This window comes from Tribolium madens, unplaced genomic scaffold (assembly GCF_015345945.1).
Source record: "Tribolium madens isolate multiple individuals breed KSU strain unplaced genomic scaffold, Tmad_KSU_1.1 Scaffold_3;HRSCAF=73;Tcas5.2_LG2, whole genome shotgun sequence".
Classification (NCBI taxonomy): domain Eukaryota; kingdom Metazoa; phylum Arthropoda; class Insecta; order Coleoptera; family Tenebrionidae; genus Tribolium; species Tribolium madens.
Genome location: NW_025401006.1, coordinates 12628216 through 12648444, shown reverse-complemented (window position 1 = coordinate 12648444; position 20229 = coordinate 12628216). Strand labels below are relative to the sequence as shown.

Sequence of the window (20229 nt, the reverse complement as noted above, 5' to 3'; positions counted from 1 at the left end):
AAATATTTTTTTTTGTAGAACTCAAAAACAAAAAGAAATTTCGAAAAATTTTATTCTTGTTAAATCATCACATTTTTATAGTACTTTATCACTCATCAATTAGTTTTTTCAAAAAATAAATAGTTTAAGCAAAAAACCTTTGATTCCATACTTTTTATTCACCCGGAAACCAAAAATGTATTTTATTAATTATTGCAATTCATTTAATGTTTTAGACGAATATTTAAAATTAATGAAATCCCATAATTTATAAGTATAAATAAAAATTAAGTAGGTATCTAAATATTCACGTTTATTTGTTTCTTTAGTAAAATTTATTTTAATTTATTGTTATATTATTTATTGATTTTTTGTTGTTTGGAATTAACACATTTTTATGTTGTATGTATTTATATTATATTACCTCAACAAAATAGGGCTATGAAATAGTATCTTTTTAATTTTTTAAGTAGTTTATCGAATTCTAGGGAATTTAGAAGTTACAATCTAGGGACAAGCGCTTAATCTCATCTGGCATCACTGGACTTAACCTATATTTTGACACTAGTTACGATATCTTTTGTTTAACAACTTAACCAAATTTGTGACAACCTATTCACGAATATCCCTAAATTTTAGGGAGTAATTCCTTGTTGATACGACAATAATTGCATCATTTACAACAAAGTCGCACTTCTACCGAAAATCAAAGTCGTCCAATAAATCGCACAGAAGATGAAAAACAAACCAGGAAACACCACACGCGAAACACGGTCCACTTGGTGCCACAAAATCTTCTCCTTCCCCTTTTTCTAAAAAAAAAATGTTTTGATCAAGTGGCCTATGACTGAAATGTCAAAATTCAGCGTTGCCAACATACATTTCTCCAATACATGGGAACAACACCTTCACTAGCTCGTCTTTTGTTGACAAGAGTCGGTTTCGGGCGCCAGGGGGTAATCGCAGCCTCCTACAAAAAAATCAGTTCTTTTGTAATTTAACACAAAATCGGCCTACCATGGCTTGTTCGCACTGCTTCTTCTTCAAACGTTGGTACTTCTGGTCCAAAACCTTGACAATGACAAATTCCCCTAGCGCGGCGAACACCGACACCATACACCCCGCCATCCACAAATCGAGCGCCTGTAGAAAAAATTTCTATGTGTTTCGTGACAATTACTACCAACCTTGACGTATGCAACTGCCGGTATGTCAGTCCTCAGACCGGTAAACATGGTGACCAAAGTAAGTAAACACGTGACTAGGAGTGTGACCCGGCCTGGTACCGCGTCCAAACCCAGCCAAAAACTGAACCATGAAAGTACCACCACGAGGGATGATGGGGCAAAAGTCTGGATCAAGTGGTGGCCGATTTGACGCTCGAACCGGAAATTGACCACAAGGCGCGAGAAATTCCCTACGAGAGAAATTAAGTTGGTAGTAGTGGGAAATATGACAGTATTGTTGTACCAACAAGAAATTACTCCCTAGGATTTAGGAATATTTGTGAAAAGGTTGCCATAAATTTGGTTAGGTTGGTTTCTGGTGACAAACAAAATTTAGGTTAAGTCACCTGTCAGCTTATATGGATAATTTAATTGATAGTTGACAGCAGGTTGACAGAAAACGTCAACCGACAACAACAAGGGGTAACCAACCTTAGGCATACAAAACTACTTCTGAAATTTCTAGTTACAAACAACATAAAAAACGTAATTTTCCTAGGTGGTAATTTCTTGTTGACAAATCTGTACCGCTTTTCTCGCCCGTAAAGACGTTTTTCTCCTCTAGTTGGAGGGGGAGGATGTTGTATTGGAGGAGTTTCAACTCGGGACTGACAGTTACCCCACTTGGGGCCCACTTTAAACGCATTTTCTTATTACTGTATGAAACTACAATTTGACATTTCGGAAAAGTGAGGTTGGGTTTTATTAATCTTACAGCTTTCGATACTAATTGGGCACAATTGGGTGTCCATGGGGTAGTGCTGGAATTCCATCTGACACGCAACTATTGCATGCATTCGAGCCGAATATTTGATCGTTTTGTTGCGAAATAAAGTCACTGATGAGAATTTATGTGTCAGGGTTGCAATTTCTAGAAACAAGTTGGCAAAAAATTAATTCCTCTAGGGACAGTTGGCAAAACACAAATTCCCCTACCCACAACTTTCGAGTTGAGGAAATACAAATCGGGTTGCCACAGATTGTCAAAATATTGCGAAGGTAACGTGATTGAATCGTCGCCATATTCGAATAAATCCTCGGGTATTTTAATCCTTGCGTCGATCCATTCCTGGCTCAAAAACATGTCCATGCTGGAAAAAATCATGATTTTGTGAAAATTAAACTTGGACTAACCGAAAATCCATATCTTCCACGTTAATAGAATTGATGTCGACGACAGTCATACTGAAATCTATTTCGACAGGAGTACCACCTTGAGTAGGAGGTCGTACTTCTAAAATTATCATTTGTGTTAATACTTAAATAAATAAAAATAATTTAAATACCTTTCAGATAATAATCCGGAATTATGCTTTTCGATTTGTTGAAGAAGCTTCGAGGTTTGGGGACTGAAGCCCCCACCATGGACACCACAACCCACAAAATCAAATTTGACATTTTATAGCACCAACGAACACACCTTGAGTGTCTAAATTAAATTATCTGCAAATTTGCGCTTTGTGGTTTTTTCTCATCATCACTTCACGTGGTTGCAACAAAACGAGAAAAAATTACAGTGGAGAAGGTAATTTGCCAATAATTGGGATGTCGGCATGATGAATCAATTACACGAGAAGACTAACTAAAATGCAATTAACGAGTTGTCGCTAATTTAGTTCCTAATCGTTTCCTTTTCCTTCAAACTCACAAATGGTACAAACTTTTGAATTTAACCGTGTTTAAAAATTAAAAAAGTGCAACTTTGGTGGATGCGCCGGGTGATTTGAGTTTCAAAAAGGCTTTATTTTTATTTAAGGCGACGAGTGTAGCGAAAGTGCACTCGTTACACAAAATGGCCACTTGACGTTTTAATTTTTCGAAATAAGAGGTTGGTACTAAAAAAGTCTGTTTATAAAAAAAAATTAGCGATAGAAGTGACATAATAGTAATTATTAATTATTAGAATGTTGTTAACTGTAATTTTTTATTATTAAAATGCAAATGTCATTAGTAGCAAATAATTTGGTGTAACGTTAGACACGGTTAAACGTCCGTGTGTGAAAAGTTTGTCGTTCTGGTGAAAAGTACATGAAAGTGTTTAAATAGTGCAAAAAGCTGCAAAAGAACTGAAAAAGAAATGAAATTTTATTTTTTTATTAGTAGTATTAAGGAATATTTGGATCAGGTATTTTTTAACTGTCAACTGTCAAATCAAAGAAAAATCTTAAGAAAAATATACAAAAACCTTTGCGAAACATTTTTACGGTATTTTCAATGTTATAATTCTGAGAAAATTGCTAAATTAATAAACAAATCATTATTGACAGTGACGAAATTGTAACTCTTAGTCGACTTGATTATTTCAATAAAAATGGAGCCTTTAAAAACAAAATTTGGAAAAAATGCTTTATTTTTTAGAAATTGTTCTAATAAAACAGTATGATAATAAATGTGTATCGATTATTTGCTGAAGTAAAGTAAAATGCAGTTTTTTTTTACTATAAAAATGCAAATGTCATTAACAACAAATAATTTGATGTAACTTTAGACACTGTCAAATGTCCGCCAGTGAAAAATTTTGGTAGTTTTGGTGAAAACTTCAGTAAAAGTGTGTAAATAGTGTAAAAGAGCGGTAAAGGTAAAAAGAAAATGTATTTTCTTTAATTTTCGTTAAAAAGAAAATGTATTTTCTTTTTAGTTATTACGAAATATTTGAATCAGGTGTTTTTTAACTGTCAACTGTCAAATCAAGGAAAAGTTTTAACTCAAAAAATCTTAAGAAAAATAGACAAAAACCTTTACGAAACATTTTTACGGTATTTTCAATGCTATAATTCTGAGAAAATTGCTAAATTAATAAACAAATCAGTGTTGACAATGACGAAATTGCAACTTTTAGTCGACTTGATTATTTTAATAAAAATGTAGCCTTTAAAAATAAAATTTGGAAAAAATGCATTATTTCTTAGAAATTGTTCTAATAAAACAGTATGATAATAATTGTGTATCAATTATTTGCTGAAATAAAGTAAAATGCAATTTTTTTACTACAAAAATGCAAATGTCATTAACAACAAACAATTTGATGTAACTTTAGTCACTGTCAAATGTCAGCGTGTGAAAAATTTTGGTAGTTTTGGTGAAAACTTCAGTGAAAGTGTGTAAATAGTGTAAAAGAGCGGTAAAAGCAAAGAGATAATGTATTTTTTTATTTATATAATTATTAAGGAATATTGTGAATCAGGTACACTGGCGGACACGGAATTTCGGACGATTTGTCTCATTCGATTGACATAAAAATGTAAACTAACGTCATTTTCGGTTTTTGTAATTTTTATCCTGATATGTAGCTCGAGAAAAAATGACAACAAATCAAAATAATTTATTGAACTTATATAAAAGATATTGCTCGCATTATTGTTTCGGAAAATCGACGTCAAAAATAAATTTCAACTAAAACTTTCAAATTTTAGTTTCAAACGTCAATTATAATGACAATAATGCATGGCTTACATTGACATTTTTTGAAGTGACATAAATTTGATGTCCAAAATTCCGTGTCCGCCACTGTATTATTTAACTGTGATGTGTCAAACCAAGAAAACTGAAAAAATCTTAACAAAACTTGACAAAAAGCTTTGCGAAATATAATTACACTATTTTCCACGCGATAATTCCAAAAAACGCTAAATTAATGAATAAATCATCTAAATTGTAACTCCATAGTCGACTCGATTATTTGAATAGAGCCGTGGTTTTGGTCACAAAAATGTAGCATTTGAATTACACAATTTAGAAAAAATGCTTTAATTCTTACCAATTATTCCAAGAAAACAATATGATAGTAAATTGTTATCAATTATTTGCTAAAATAAAGTAAAACGCAGTTATTTTCTACAAAAATGCAAATGTCATTATCAACAAATAATTTAATGTAACTTTAGACACTATTAAACGTCAGTGTGTAAAAAATTTGGAATGTTTTGTTGGTGAGAACTTCAGTGAAAGTGTGTAAAAAATGCAAAAGCACGGTGAACGAAAAGTAAAAATTTAGTTTTTTTAAAGTCTTAAGAAATATTTTTTGTAAATAAGGTATTTTTTAATTGTCAACTGTCAAACTAACAAAAGTTTTAAATTTGAAAATGGTGAAAAATTTAAAGAAAATTAGACGAAAACCTTTGCGAAACGTTTTTCAATGCAACAATTCTTGAAAAAATCGCCAAATTAATAAACAAATCAACTCTGAAAGTAACGAAATTGCAACTCCATAGTCGACTTGATTATTTCAATAGAGTAATGGTTTTGGTTACAAAAATGTAGCATTTGAATTACACAATTTAGAAAAAATGCTTTAATTCTTACAAATTAATCCAAGAAAACAATGTGATAATAAATTGTTATCAGTTATTTGCTAAAATAAAGTAAAACGCAGTTTTTTTTCTACAAAAACGCAAATGTCATTATCAACAAATAATTTGATGTAACTTTAGACACTATTAAACTTCAGTATGTAAAAAAAATGGAATGTTTTTCTTGGTGAGAACTTCAGTGAAAGTGCAAAAAACGCAAAAGCACGGTGAAAGAAAAGTAAAAATTTAGTTTTTTTAAAGTCTTAAAAAATATTTTTTGTAAATAAGGTATTTTTTAATTGTCAACTGTCAAACTAAGAAAAGTTTTAAATTTGAAAATGGTGAAAAATTTAAAGAAAATTAGACGAAAACCTTTGCGAAACGTTTTTCCATGCAACAATTCTTGAAAAAATCGCCAAATTAATAAACAAATCAACTCGGAAAGTGACGAAATTGCAACTCCATAGTCGACTTGATTATTTCAATAAAGTTGTGGATTTGGTTACAAAAATGTCGAATTTGAATATAAAATTTGGAAAATATGCTTTATTTCCTACAAATCATTCCAATAAAACAATATGGTAGTAAATTTTTAATAATTGTTTGCTAAAATAAATTTAATTAAAGAAAAGTTTTAACTACGAGAATGCAAATGTCATTGCCAACATAACGCAACTTTAAACACTAAAAATTGCTACAGCGTTCATGTGAAAAATGGCAATTTTCACCAGAAAAATTCACTCTTAACAGTATTTACTATTAAAAAAAAATGCTAAATTATTGAAAAAAAACTTAGCTTTGTAATTTTTGTTTCTTTTTACAATTTCTTCATCGATACTAGTTTTTTAAGGATAGAAATGAGACAAAGTCGATATGAAACAGTTTTTATTGGTCTAATAACGTCTAAGTGCCTTTACAACGCATACAACTAATACAACCGTTTCAAAAAGTTGCCCAAAGTGCCCGCATTGTTGCAATCGGGCACCAGCCTGCCATTGGTCGAAACACACGCATCCCCACAGGCCCTTCCTTGAAAATACGGCCCAAACATCTGTTTACACTGCACGCAATTTCTGAAACAACAAATCCCAATCACAACACAATCACAAACTGCAACTCGTCGATTTCTTCGGCGTGGATTTCTCATCGTTGATTTTCACCTGTTGCATGTTTCTCGTCAAGGAGCGAATCACCTCTTCAGAGCCGCCAGCGGCGTACTCCTTCCGGCCCAGAATCGCTCGCGGGAAGGGGGCCTTCGTGCCCAGAATGGGCCGAGGGGAGTCCCCCGCCATTGGTCGTACGGTTTTGCGAGAATAGCGCGAACTCTGAGCCCCCTTGGGGGTCACAGCCTCGAGCGGGACGTAGACTTGAGCGCTGGGGCGCAATTCGGAGCTCATATGACTTTGTTTTCGCGAGCTTTCAATTTAATTTGACAATGTGAAAGCTACTTACGTGATGCAGACGGGGATTGATGCGCTGGAGAGGGTGTCCATGACCACCAAAACGAACAATAATTCGATGAAAAAGTGTCTTAACATCGCAATGGTTGGATGCGAAATGCTGGAAACAACCCCCTTAATGGGGTTTTATACAAAAGTCGACGCGTTATTTATGGACACAATCTATCACCGCATATCATTTGGAAAAAACAAGGTGGCTGTGGGCGGTGTTTTGTTTGGAGTTCGTGCAAGGTTTCTCATTCTTTACCCCAAGAAACGTGCACTTTTAGAATAAATCGACGGTTTGCAAGCCCTCGAAGTGTTTATTGTTATTTTTGAGGCGAATTTATGCAAAATCTTCATATTTTTATTTAAGAAAAGTGAACAAAAAAGAATCGGGTTTACAACGCCTACTCCTAATTGCCAATTAACTTGCGTCAAGAGGTAATTGGATAACTCATTTTTTACTAATGAGGTGATAAAAAAATTCTAGAGGTGAAATAATTTCTTATTATTGTTCGGTATCATTAGCAATGAAATAGCAAGTATTGATGTCAATAGTTATATGTTGCTTAGCAACTAAAAATATATATGACGTTTTAAATTTTTCTTATTAAAAGCATCAAAATAATTAAAATAGAAATACAGAAATTACCCGCCACTGAGCTAATTTTTCTGTTACCATGATATTTGTTTCTGCAATTTTTTGTCACCATGGTAACATAACGCGGATTATTTCTATGGCAACGGTACGAGCCCACGCACATGTGCGACTCGTCGAGGCGGGAAAAGGGAGTTTTCAATTTTCATTAATGGTGGCATTTAATTTTCTTTTTTTTTAACTTCTTCTTCACACGACTTATTCAGTATTATCAAAAAAAAATTTTTTTTCTTTTTTTTAACTCGTAATTTTTTACTAATGYGGTGTTAAAAAATTCTAGAGGTGAAATAATTTCTTATTATTGTTCGGTATATCATTAGCTTTAAAGTTGATAAGTAACAATGAAATAACAAAAGTTTTGATGTCAGAGTTAGCAACTAAAAATATATCTGACGTTTTAAATTTTTCTTATTAAAAGCATCAAAATATTTAAAATAGAAATTCAGAAATTACCCGCCACTGAGCTAATGTTTCTGTTACCATGACATTTATTTCTGCAATTTTTTGTCACCATGGTAACATACATAACGCGGATTATTTCTATGGCAACGGTACGAGCCCACGCACATGTGCGACTCGCCGAGGTGGGACGAGGGAGTTTTCAAATTTTCTTTAATGGTGGCATTTAATTTTCTTCACACGACTTATTCAATTTTATCAAAAACTTTTTTTTTAACTCGTAATTTTTTACTAATGAGGTGCTAAAAAATTCTAGAGGTGAAATAATTTCTTATTATTGTTCGGTATCATTAGCTTTAAAATTCGGTTGATAAGTAACAATGAAATAAAAGTTTTGATGTCAATAGTTAGCAACTAAAAATATGTCTGAAGTTTTAAATTTTTCTTATTAAAAGTATCAAAATAATTAAAATAGAAATACAGAAATTACCCGCCACTGAGCTAATTTTTCTGTTACCATGATATTTGTTTCTGCAATTTTTTGTCACCATGGTAACATAACGCGGATTATTTCTATGGCAACGGTACGAGCCCACGCACATGTGCGACTCGTCGAGGCGGGAAAAGGGAGTTTTCAATTTTCATTAATGGTGGCATTTAATTTTCTTTTTTTTTAACTTCTTCTTCACACGACTTATTCAGTATTATCAAAAAAAAATTTTTTTTCTTTTTTTTAACTCGTAATTTTTTACTAATGAGGTGTTAAAAAATTCTAGAGGTGAAATAATTTCTTATTATTGTTCGGTATATCATTAGCTTTAAAGTTGATAAGTAAGTTAATAAGTAACAATGAAATAATAAAAGTTTTGATGTCAGAGTTAGCAACTAAAAATATATCTGACGTTTTAAATTTTTCTTATTAAACATCAAAATATTTAAAATAGAAATTCAGAAATTACCCGCCACTGAGCTAATGTTTCTGTTACCATGACATTTATTTCTGCAATTTTTTGTCACCATGGTAACATACATAACGCGGATTATTTCTATGGCAACGGTTCGAGCCCACGCACATGTGCGACTCGCCGAGGGGGGAAAAGGGAGTTTTCAATTTTCTTTAATGGTGGCATTTAATTTTCTTTTTTTAATCTTCTTCACACGACTTATTTAATTTCATCAAAAAAGTTTTCTTTTTAACTCGTAATTTTTTACTAATGAGGTGCTAAAAAAATTCTAGAGGTGAAATAATTTATTATTGTTCGGTATAATTAGCTTTAAAATTCGGTTGCTAAATAACAATGAAATAACAAAAGTTTTGATGTCAATAGTTATGTTAATTTTTTTCTGTACAATTTTTGTTTTTTTTTTCATATCTTTTTAAAGAAGTCTTTCTTGTTTTTTCTTTTTGCTTTTGAGAGACTGGCAATGATTTCTTTCTTTACTTTTATTATTATTATTATTACGTAACTTCCGAATTTATTTTTATTTAAATTTTATATTGTTTATAATAATTATTTTTATTTTTATGTTATAATTGTTTTTTTTTTCTATCAATTTTCTTTTGAGGTTAAGTTGAATAGCTTCAAGCTAGACTTCGCCTCCGCATCTTTGTATTACTTTTAATTTATTAATAAAGACCTTTATTATCATTATTATGTTGCTTAGCAACTAAAAATATATCTGACGTTTTAAATTTTTCTTATTAAAAGCATCAAAATATTTAAAATGGAAATTCAGAAATTACCCACCACTGAGCTAATTTTTCCGTTACCATGACATTTATTTCTACAATTTTTCGTCACCATGGTAACATACAAAACGCGGATTATCTCTAATGGCAACGGTACAAGCCCACGCACATGTGCGACTCGCCGAGGCGGGAAAAAGGAGTTTTCAATTTTTTTTTCACACGACTTTTTATTTTATCAAAAAGTTGGGTGTTTGTCTTTTTTTTTTCAATTTTTGACCTTGTTAAAATTTAGTTTTGTTCTGAGGAGGCTGGGTAAAGGAAGCAACCAGATTTAATTATGTATATATTTTAGAATTTAGTGCGTAACAGCCAAATCTTAAGACGCCATATATTAACAATATAATTTTGAATCGCATCAACAGAAATAAATATTTGATTAGATAAACACTAGAATAATATAAAAATTCTAGATTGTTGGATACTAGAACTAAATTAATTGAGCTACGCCATAATTAGTATATACATATTGTAGAATGAGACTCAAAAGGGTAGAATTTGGAGGCTAGAGAGAGACTAAAAAAAAACCGGCAGTGCAAAAAGATAGATAATTGGGTCCCACTACAACAGAAGTGATCACATGTAATACTAAACCTATATATACAGATATTCTACTCTAATAAATCTATCACATGAATTTTTAAAAAATTTCCTAATAAATAACTTGTGCTCTCAAAAACAATAATTTCAACAAGTGTTATGATCTTATGATTTTATAACCAAAAAAATATACATCACATAAATAGCATAAATAATACAATTCAACAACATATTTAAAACACTGGAACAAGTCATTCCCCCGTATCCAACCACTTGCTTTCTTCAATAATCCGATCGAAGCAATCCATGAGATACAAATGCTGAAACAACCCTTAAAACTTGTACCAACTTGACAAACCAAACTTACATAAGGTGTGAAAATCTTCAACCATCGTGGCGTCTTATCCGCCCTGTTGTATTTCAAACAGAAGGCCATGCCTTCATCGTCCACCTCCCACTGCCTTATGCAATCCCATTGGAGCCCCACCACTTGACTCTCCAACGTCCCGTCCTCCCGACACGCATGCAACTTGATCCCCCCACTCCCCACTGCGACAATCACATGACCGTCTTTCCGCGAATCGCATGCGCAATGAGGGAACACCACTTCGCCGTAGCCTGGCAATTCGCGCGCCAATTTCAAATATTCCGAGGCTCGGGTGTTGTCCTGGAGGGCTTTGAGCTGATATAGCCGTTCGCCGGCGTTGATATAACCTCGATTGACCTCATCGACGGACTGGAATCATCACTGGTACCAACTGTTCAATTTGAAAATATCTAATACCTGCCAGAAGATGTAGGAAGTGGCTTGCGTGTCGGTCATTAAAGTTAGTTCTTTTGATAGGGAGAAGAGCCATTTTCGGACACAAAGACACGTGCTTGTCGCCGTGCTGTAATTCTGGATGTAGAGGTTATGAGGGTATTCGGTGGGTTGGAGTTTGCGTTCGAAATTATATTCGACGATTTCAAATAAGTAAAAGTATTTCGAAACGCGTTTATTCATGCCGATTTTTTTCACAACGGCTTCGTAGACTTCATCAGCGTTGGCGCTTTTTTTTAGTGATACTGTGACGACTTCTCTATCGGGGAGTAATACCTAAAATTACGTAAAAATTACATGGAATTACTCGAAATTCCGGGGAATTACTTTAAGGTCAACAGGACTGCTATTATTATCGTCATCCTGATCAGTGAGGAACTCTTGCATAATATCAGACTCGGCTATCACTCGCACCGCACAAACCCTCTCCAAGTACTGCTCCAACCCCCTTCGACGCGCATCCAACTGCTGCTCGCTCAAATTAAACGGCCATTTGCCCGGCAATTTCGGAAATGTGAAACCTCCAAAACCACCCTTAAAACACCCCCAACTACCCTTACAACACCAACAAACCTATAAACTCCTTCTTGAGGTCGACATGCAACTTGGAAAACTCCCTATATCGTCGCGAACACAAATGCCTCCCTGCCATATAAATATTAAACGCCACATACCTCTCACCCCCTCGCTCATTATAATGGTAATCGGGGATGCTAATAGGCAATGAACGCTTCTCACTGTAATCATAGTACACTTGATTATCATCACTCGGCTCCAAACGCTCCGCCTCCTAAACCACCAAAAACTTTAATTGTAGAAAAAATTCACAACACATATAATTACCAAGACATCATACCTGTTGTGTCACTGATATGACGGTGAGGGTGAGCACATCACCGCCGGATTTGATCAAGTCCACCACCTGCTTGTGGGTGGCGCCCTCTACGTTCACCCCATTTCTGCAAAAACACACCCCTTCAAAATATTGTTGCCTAGCAACCGTCAATTTGAACGCTGTCAGTTATTATTGTTACCTAGCGACCGTCAATAATTTTGACAAGATTGTTGTCATTGCCTAGCAACCGTACGAATTTGATCGCCGTCAATTTGGAACAGATGCTAGCTATTCCAGAGCGCAAATTGGCCCCTTTGGGGGTATTGACTGGCGACTAATTAAGATAAAAGGCCGATTTGTGTGTTTTGGAGGCGAACGTGTCAACTTACCGCCCGTGGGGTTTAAGTGCGACATTTCCATGAACTTGGTAACTCAACATGTTATTAAACCGGCAAAATTCTTAATATATTTGTCCTCTAAACGTGCAATTTTCTACTATAAAGCGATAATAAGTGACATTTCGATAACTTTCTTTCTGTGTTTGTTTCAATCTAAATTAGATTTATTTATCTTGTGTTTTTCCACATGAGTATTTTTATCGAGTTTACAATTTCCTGTTCGGTGTTATTTCCCGAAGGTATTTTATTTCGAAAAACACACACAGACGCTTGTAAATATTTACGAAAAAATAAAATCTGGTCAACATCAATGGAATATTTTTAGTTTATATGTGTGACCTTGACTTTTAATAGAACTGTCAGAGTATAGTTGGCCTTGACATTATGACAACAGTTAAATCAGTTTTAATCTTAGAGATTATCTAAAGCTCGTAAACATCTCGAGATAAATGTTTCTAATATTTGAGTTCTATTTGCGTCGAATCCAATTAACCACTTATATTGCACTCGTAAAACGTGAAAAATAGACACAATCACGTCTTTAATCGAAAAAATTGTTTACTGCTCACACAAACCTTGATCAACGCTTGACTTGTCTTAGAATAATTAAATTTGAAACATTTTTTGTCAGTCCTACCCCACTTGCCCTTATTTCGAGGTTTTGGGCCATTTTTTCCCACCTTCCTCTACGTTGTTGACATTTTTCCGCTCATTATTTACAAACAGTTGATTATTTAATGCGGAAATAATGATAACCACTCGCATAATTTTCATACTTTCGGTTTTTATTTATTATTACGTAAATAATTCCTGAGTTTTATTAATTTTGATTTTTGCGTTGGCAATGCATTCTCGACTGTTCAAAATGGCCAAAAATGTCAAGCTAAAATTTTGACATTAAAATTTTTTAAATTAAAATTGTTGAAAAACTGAAAAAGGCGCGTGATTTGTGGTGAAAACCCAATCAAGTGTCAGTTTTTGTTTTTTTTATTAATTAATTACGTCATTTGAGTTTCCCCAATTTTGATTTTTTGCGTTGGCAATGCATTGTCGACTGTCCAAAATGGCCAAAAATGTCAAGCTAAAATTTTGACATTAAAATTTTTGAAATTAAAACCGTTGAAAAACTGAAAAAAGCGCGTGATTTGTGGGTAAAACCCAGTCAAGTGTTAATTTTCGTTTTTGCATTTTTTATTAAATTACGTCATTTGAGTTTGGCCAATTTTGATTTTTTGCGTTGGCAATACACTTTCGATTGTTTAAACCAAAATGGCCAATTTCGTGAAATTTCAAGTGCTTGAAAAAGTTCCAAAAACCGGTTGAATCCCTGAATCCCGTGCCCCCCGAGGTAATCCCAGGTATCTGTCATTCACCGGCCGCGAATAAAAATCAATAAACCCGTCCCACTGCCCCATAAACCCCCTCACGTCGGTTTTGGGCCCCCTTGTACTCACACTTCGAGAATTCGGTCCCCTTTGCGAATCCCGGCCTGTTCGGCAGCCCCCCTGTCCAGCACGGCGCTGACATGCTGCAAGGGGGCGTACAACTCCCCGTTGATGCTGCGCAGTTGGCCCCCTTCGCTCACTTGTCCCCGGACGTTAAACCCGAAACCAGTCTCTGTTTTATTTATTGTGACAACGCGGGGCCCATTTGGCACTTTCATGTTATCGACTCTTAGTGCACTTCGGGCCGCATCACAGTCGGCCATATTTTGACGTGACCGATCGGGGGGCCGAAACAACACGAAGGACACCAAGGGGTGCTTTGGAACCACCAATAAGCGTTGCGCATTTCAAAACAAGCGCCCAATTATTAGGGATTTTGATTTTATTAATTGTCAAAAATGTGAAATGTGACTTTATTGTGTATAACCGTAAGTAATAATTGATAAATTTATTTGGTTCATCATTACTAGATCAAAAAAGGTAAATAATTACCAATTCAATCGTTTTTCTTAACATTTTTTAGTGTTGGCAACCCAAACCGAACAAAAACCTGCAATACCGACTGTGCTACCTGTCAATGTCAGATGTTGAAAGTGTCAATAAAAAAAGTAAATAGTGCGAAAAAATTGTGGAATGTTTTAAAATGGTTGAGCCGATTTTCGACTACCAATTCCGCCTAATTTTAATAGGCGACAGTACAGTGGGGAAGAGTTCATTGTTGAAATACTTCACTGATGGCAAATTCGCTGAGGTCAGTACCCAAATTTCGAATTGCGTTTAATTCAAAGGTTATTATTTTAGTTGTCAGACCCCACAGTTGGGGTGGACTTTTTCGCACGACTTATCGAGGTTAAGGACGGGACTAGAATAAAATTACAGCTTTGGGACACCGCTGGTCAAGAGAGATTTCGCTCAATCACAAAATCGTATTATAGGAATTCAGTAGGTGCTTTGTTAGTGTATGATATTTGTAATAGGGCTAGTTTCGAACATATACCGGTTTGGATGTCGGAAGCTCGACGCCACATTGAGCCCCACAGGCCTGTCTTTGCTCTAGTAGGTTGTAAGTTAGATCTTGTTAATAATGGGGGCCAACGAGAGGTCTCCAAAGAGGAAGCCAAAGCGTTTGCCGATCAACATGGGATTTTCAATGTGGAGACGTCGGCGAAAAACGGGATGAACGTTGAAGAGGCCTTCAGGTCGGTCACACAAGAAGTTTACAATAGAATACAAACCGGGGAATATAAGGTTGAGGATGGCTGGGATGGGATTAAAACAGGGTTTGCGAGACCCAATGGGCTAGATTTTAATTTAATTGAGGCCGAACCTGCAAAGTCGTCTTGCTGTTAAAATTTTATTATTAAACTTGTACATAGATTATGTATAAATGACCTAAAACTATAATAGATTTCACTTTTATACTAGAGTAATTCTGAATTCACAAGAATTTAAAGTTACTGTTCATCACCATTAGAAAGTTACTTGCGAATTTAATTATACAGAAATTTCAACAAATTAACAATTTATTTAGTTCATAGATTTGTCTGAGTCATACAGAAAACATTTGGTGAAGGCAAAATTTGAAACACCAATTAAGTAATGAAAATGTTTTGTTGATTTTCCAAATGTTTTTCTACTTTTTGTGATAAAATGATTCAGTAAGGAACTGTCTAGTCTGGGAATGTTCAACTGATTTTGAGGTTGTTTGTCCTTTTTTGTATAATGTATTTAGCACTGCTAGAGTTGTAAGAACCTGAAGATTAAACTGATTACATATTAACAGTGATATTTTTATTGAATGAAAACACTATTATAAAAACAAATAATTTACATTTATTTTAAAAATAAATTTACAAAATAAACTGGTCGACAGTTCATTTCCTACCACCAGCAACATTTTATAAATAATAAATTACATTTAGGGGAATGGGTAAGTGCAAGGGACTGCGGGCAAGTAGTCTGTGTTGTACATTTGTGCCCTTATGAAAGCTTCCATATCGTCGGGTTTGGGTAACACGGTTGCCAAACCTTAAAAAAGAAACGTTATTTACAAAACAAATTACTAAAAAAATTGCTTTCACCTTTTTTGTAAGCATATTCCCCAAGACGTGTTGCAATTTTCACAGACACATCTTGGATTGTGGACAACGGGGGGTAGAGACTTCCCTTCTCAAAGTCGGCATCAGACACCATGTTAGCAAGAGTCTGGAATAAAAAAGAAAATTTATTATAATATTTTTCCATTTTGCCCATTAACGAACTCGTTTGGGTGCGTTAACAGCCTAGGGAAATTTATGTTTTCAATGTTGGTGCCAAAAACAGGTCTGGTGATTTTGGTACTAGTTTAATGATTTGTGGTGAAAACTTGAAAAAATGATTTTTTTGAAACCTGATTGCAGTTGCAGCAGACAATTTTGAAATAATTTTGTTAATCGAGTATTCGCCTAAATTAACTTTTTTAATTGGTTTTTTAAATATTGCTAGAGTAAATTCAGTCAAAAATGACACTAGTTTTTTTTTTGAGCAATATGCACGTTTTTTTTAGCCATGCAGAAACTACCAAATGCTAAATTCTCTCGACAAGTTAAAAAATTGGCAGTTTTGTTTTTCTAAATAATTTCACTCAACAAGGTAAAAAATCGCTAAAGTGGGACAAAAAGTACATTATTTTGTTCATTTCTGAGCGTGTTACTATGTTTTTAGCCACAAACAGAACTATTTTGCAAAATTTCGTTAAAAACTAACCGAAAAATTTATCAAATTAGGCCAAAACTAGTGTTATTTTTGATTTTTTAGAGTGTTTCAGCACGTTTTTAAAATACATTTAACTTTTTGCTAAAACTGACTGAAAAATTACCAAATTAGATTGAAATTGATATCAGCGTGTCTCGCCCGATTTAGTTCGTTTTTGAACTAGAAACTAGTTTTTTTTTTGAGCGTTTTGCACGTTTTTTAGCCATGCAGAAACTCAAATGCAAAATTTTCTCTAAAAAAAGTTAAAAAACGAGACAGTTTTGTTTTTCTAGATGATTTCACTCAACAAGGTAAAAAATCGCTAAAATGGGTCAAAAAGTACATTATTTTGTTCATTTCTGAACGATTTAGTATGTTTTTAGCCCGAAACAAAACTATTTTGCAAAATTTCGTTAAATACAAACCAAATATTTATCAAATTAGGCCAAAACTAGTGTTATTCTTGTTTATTTGTACATTCAAATTTTTTATAAAACTGACTGAAAAATTACCAAATTAGATTGAAATTGATATTAGCGTGTCTCGCTTGATTTAGTTCGTTTTTGAACTAGAAACTAGTTTTTTTTAATTTTTGTGAGCATTTTGCACGTTTTTTTTAGCCATGCAGAAACTCAAATGCTAAATTTTCTCGAAAACAAGTTAAAAAATCGAGACAGTTTTGTTTTTCTAAATGATTTCACTTAACAAGGTAAAAAATCACTAAAATGGGTCTAAAAGTACATTATTTTGTTCATTTCTGAACGATTTAGTATGTTTTTAGCCCGAAACAAAACTATTTTGCAAAATTTCGTTAAAAACAAACCGAAAATTTATCAAATTAGGCCAAAACTAGTGTTATTTTTGATTTTTAGAGTGTTTAAGCACGTTTTTAAAGTACATTCAAATTTTTAAAACTGAAAAATTACGAAATTATTTAGCGTGTTTCGCCCGATTTAGTTCGTTTTTGAACTAAAAACTCATTTATTTTGAAGGACATTATCAAAACATGCTTAAACACAAGAAAAATAAATCTAAATTGATGTTATTTCGTTTATTTTATTCGATTTAGCTCTTTTTGAACTTTGTCAAAAAAATTGAACGAAAAATACAAAATATTGTCGAAAATGGTGTTAATTGCAAAATTTTGCAAACAATAAAAGTAGCTCATTATTTTTGACCTTATCAAGTGTCTTAACATTTTAGCGTTTTTCAAGTAAAAAACGTAAAAATGGAGTGACTGTAAATGTTTTGAGGTCAAATTTAAAATTTAATTTGGCAACCTTGACTTTCAAATTCAAACGTCAAACTTTTATAGGCAATTGTCATTCATTTGCGACGGGCAACTGCTGATTTAGCCGTTACCTGAAACATTCTGATATAATAACAAATTTAGAAGGATTACCACTAATTCAGTGTTACCAACAGATTTTTTGTTACCAGGTATTTCGCAAAACTAAATTAAAAACTAGCCAAAAAAAATTTCTAGTATTTTTCGAGCATTTCAGCACGTCTTTGAACCGATTTGCGAGATTTATTATTAGAAAAATAATAGTCTAATCTGGTAGTGAAAATAGGTGTAAATCTGGTAACTTTTCTGCTCAGCTGGCAACACAGTTTTTGAATCTTTTTTGACATTTGGAAATTACTAACACAACCTCAATCCTAATCTAGGGAGATTTTAATATACAAATGTTTAAAAAAAAGATTTAGGGTGGTACAGTCTAGTCTTTGAGGGAATTTTGACATTGACTATTATTTAAAAAAAAAAAAACGAACTTTAGAATCTACTGTCATCAAATTTTCGATTCTAGCGTCCTATCTTGGTTGTATTGTGAACTAAAATTGGCGTCAAATTTAAATGCTTTAGAATTTTCACGATTTTAATTTTCTTATTACAATTTAAACACAAATAAACGAAATACCGCGTTTATAAAGCAATAAAATCTACCAAAACTAAGTTTATTTATAACACAGAAAAAATAAACTGTCTCGAATTTAAGGACACTGCTTACATTTTCGCAATTATAAACAAACAAAAGTTGTTTAATTATCACCTACCTCTGCAGCAATTAGGAAAATGTCTTCTCCAATGGTGCGCATCCCTACACAAATCGCTGCTAGCCCAACCCCCGGGAAAATATACGAATTATTCCCTTGTCCCGGATAATAAGTACGCCCTTTGTAGGTGACAGGATCGAAGGGACTTCCACTGGCAAAAATGCAATTTCCCTGTAAAAAACCCATAGAAAAACTAACTTTACAATAAAAATAGCCATACATCGGTGTTTTGGTAGGCTTGCTCAGCAGTACACTCAGCCTTGGATGTGGGATTACTCAGGGCGAAAATAACCGGTTTTTTGCAATTCTTAGCCACTTCTTGCAAAATTTCCGGCGTGAAAGCGCCCCCAATCGCCGCAGCCCCAATCAAAATCGTCGGTTTAACTTTTTTCACAACTTCGGCGAGTGTCTTAATCGGTTCATGATCCTGAGCGAAGGGCTCCTTGTGTTCGGTGATCCCCCCATCTGGTCGGTTTTTAACAATCAAACCTTTCGAATCAACCATCCAGATTCTTTTACGTGCTTCTTGGTCTGGCGTCCCTTCGGCTTTCATGGCCATGACGCAAAGGGCGGCGATCCCAAGGGAGGCTTCCCCAGCTCCTTGAAACACCAAAGTGTTTTCCGAAAGTCGCGTTTTGGTGGCCCGAATCGAGGCCAAAATTCCCGCAACTGCCACACTGGCAGTGCCTTGAATATCATCATTGAAAGTGCAATAATTGTCCCTGTATTTGGCTAAAAGACGGAACGCGTTGGCGTTTCCAAAGTCTTCAAATTGGATGAGGGTGTTTTGGCCCCAGCGACGCACAACCCCTCGCATAAATTCGTCGATGAAGTCGTCGTATTCTTGGCCTCGGACCCGATTCTGTTTCAGGCCGATGTAAAGAGGATCGTTTAGCATTTTTTCCGTGTTGGTACCAACGTCTAAGGTTATGGGCAAACATTGGTGCGGTTTGATACCAGCCAAGGCTGTGTATAGAGACAGTTTGCCGATGGGAATTCCCATACCACACGCACCCAAGTCACCCAAACCCAAAATACGCTCACCGTCGGTCACCACGATTACCCTAATATCGGGTTCTGGCCTACAAACGGGCATTAAAAAGGATGAAACTTACGAAAACGAAGAGCAAGTTTAGATTGTGTCAAAAATGGACGATTTCACAACAAAAATTAGAATTTCTTTAAAGTTTGCATTTTTCTTGATTTTATTGTGTTTTGCATAGTTTTGACATTTTTTAATTTGATTTTGGCTGCTAACAATAATTAATTATTATAATAAATGAGTTTAATTTTTATTTAGTAAAGTGTCAATCGAGACTTTTCAAAACATTGTGCTACAAAAGACAGTTGGAGAGACTAAGAAAGTGTCAGATGTACTGGATTAAAAAAATTCTTGACTTGCAAAAAACATTTAAAAATTTCTTAAGGAAATGCTTATTAAAAAAAATCGAGACTTTTTTAAAACATCATGTTGCAAAAGACAGTGGGGAAGACTAAGGAAGTGTCTAGAAATACCGGTTTAAACAATATCTAAATTTGTTTAAAAAATTCTCAAATACAAATGTTCAAATTTAAAAAATGTAAATTAAGACTTTAGAAAATATCGTGTTACAAAAGACAGTTGGGCAGACTAAGAAAATGTCAAGAAATACCGACTTAA

General features: G+C 34.1%; 5 protein-coding genes across 5 annotated transcripts in view; 1 reads left to right on the top strand and 4 right to left on the bottom strand.

The window, feature by feature from the left end:
• Positions 1-364: 364 nt before the first annotated feature.
• Positions 365-2618, bottom strand: LOC123007586 (glycine receptor subunit alpha-4). Its single transcript, XM_044402968.1, has 9 exons — positions 2492-2618; positions 2340-2439; positions 2142-2296; positions 1921-2076; positions 1734-1871; positions 1167-1396; positions 997-1122; positions 860-949; positions 365-791 (listed from the first exon to the last, which is right to left on the bottom strand). Exons 1-9 carry the CDS (start codon positions 2601-2603, stop codon positions 657-659), a joined length of 1242 nt encoding a protein of 413 aa, XP_044258903.1. The 5' UTR covers positions 2604-2618; the 3' UTR covers positions 365-656.
• Positions 2619-6407: 3789 nt separating this feature from the next.
• Positions 6408-6931, bottom strand: LOC123007792. Its single transcript, XM_044403237.1, has 2 exons — positions 6655-6931; positions 6408-6567 (listed from the first exon to the last, which is right to left on the bottom strand). The coding sequence occupies exons 1-2, from the start codon at positions 6889-6891 to the stop codon at positions 6550-6552; spliced, it is 255 nt and encodes an 84-aa protein (XP_044259172.1). The 5' UTR covers positions 6892-6931; the 3' UTR covers positions 6408-6549.
• Positions 6932-9999: 3068 nt separating this feature from the next.
• On the bottom strand, positions 10000-14072 carry LOC123008013 (sorting nexin-27). Its single transcript, XM_044403578.1, has 7 exons — positions 13788-14072; positions 11957-12059; positions 11674-11890; positions 11428-11621; positions 11065-11376; positions 10648-11016; positions 10000-10600 (listed from the first exon to the last, which is right to left on the bottom strand). The coding sequence occupies exons 1-7, from the start codon at positions 14039-14041 to the stop codon at positions 10532-10534; spliced, it is 1518 nt and encodes a 505-aa protein (XP_044259513.1). The 5' UTR covers positions 14042-14072; the 3' UTR covers positions 10000-10531.
• LOC123008015 (ras-related protein Rab-39B) lies at positions 14051-15558 on the top strand. The gene is made up of 3 exons (XM_044403580.1): positions 14051-14206; positions 14302-14529; positions 14580-15558. Exons 2-3 carry the CDS (start codon positions 14422-14424, stop codon positions 15126-15128), a joined length of 657 nt encoding a protein of 218 aa, XP_044259515.1. The 5' UTR covers positions 14051-14206; positions 14302-14421; the 3' UTR covers positions 15129-15558.
• LOC123008011 (NADP-dependent malic enzyme-like) overlaps positions 15548-20229 on the bottom strand; it is a 13381-nt gene continuing 8699 nt past the window's right edge. Inside the window, exons 5-8 of the mRNA XM_044403576.1 lie at positions 18790-19651; positions 18570-18740; positions 15860-15983; positions 15548-15806 (exon numbers count right to left, since the gene is read on the bottom strand). Coding sequence (XP_044259511.1) covers positions 15697-15806; positions 15860-15983; positions 18570-18740; positions 18790-19651 — 1267 coding nt within the window. The 3' untranslated portion in view covers positions 15548-15696. The remainder of the gene's footprint in view (positions 15807-15859; positions 15984-18569; positions 18741-18789; positions 19652-20229) is intronic.

What these genes read in the sequence shown, in the direction of transcription:
- LOC123008015 (XM_044403580.1), top strand. Translation starts at nt 14,422, where the DNA reads ATGGTTGAGCCGATTTTCGACTACCAATTCCGCCTAATTTTAATAGGC. An exon ending in CTGATGGCAAATTCGCTGAG is followed by an intron (nt 14,530 to 14,579) that starts GTCAGTACCCAA and finishes TTATTATTTTAG; the next exon opens with TTGTCAGACCCCACAGTTGG.
- LOC123007792 (XM_044403237.1), bottom strand. Translation starts at nt 6,891, where the DNA reads ATGAGCTCCGAATTGCGCCCCAGCGCTCAAGTCTACGTCCCGCTCGAG.
- LOC123008013 (XM_044403578.1), bottom strand. Translation starts at nt 14,041, where the DNA reads ATGGCCGACTGTGATGCGGCCCGAAGTGCACTAAGAGTCGATAACATG. An exon ending in GGGGACCGAATTCTCGAAGT is followed by an intron (nt 12,060 to 13,787) that starts GTGAGTACAAGG and finishes GTGTTTTTGCAG; the next exon opens with AAATGGGGTGAACGTAGAGG. An exon ending in TGAAGATTTTCACACCTTAT is followed by an intron (nt 10,601 to 10,647) that starts GTAAGTTTGGTT and finishes GGGTTGTTTCAG; the next exon opens with CATTTGTATCTCATGGATTG.
- LOC123007586 (XM_044402968.1), bottom strand. Translation starts at nt 2,603, where the DNA reads ATGTCAAATTTGATTTTGTGGGTTGTGGTGTCCATGGTGGGGGCTTCA. An exon ending in CCTCAACTCGAAAGTTGTGG is followed by an intron (nt 2,077 to 2,141) that starts GTAGGGGAATTT and finishes ACTTGTTTCTAG; the next exon opens with AAATTGCAACCCTGACACAT. An exon ending in CGGCAGTTGCATACGTCAAG is followed by an intron (nt 1,123 to 1,166) that starts GTTGGTAGTAAT and finishes TTTTTTCTACAG; the next exon opens with GCGCTCGATTTGTGGATGGC.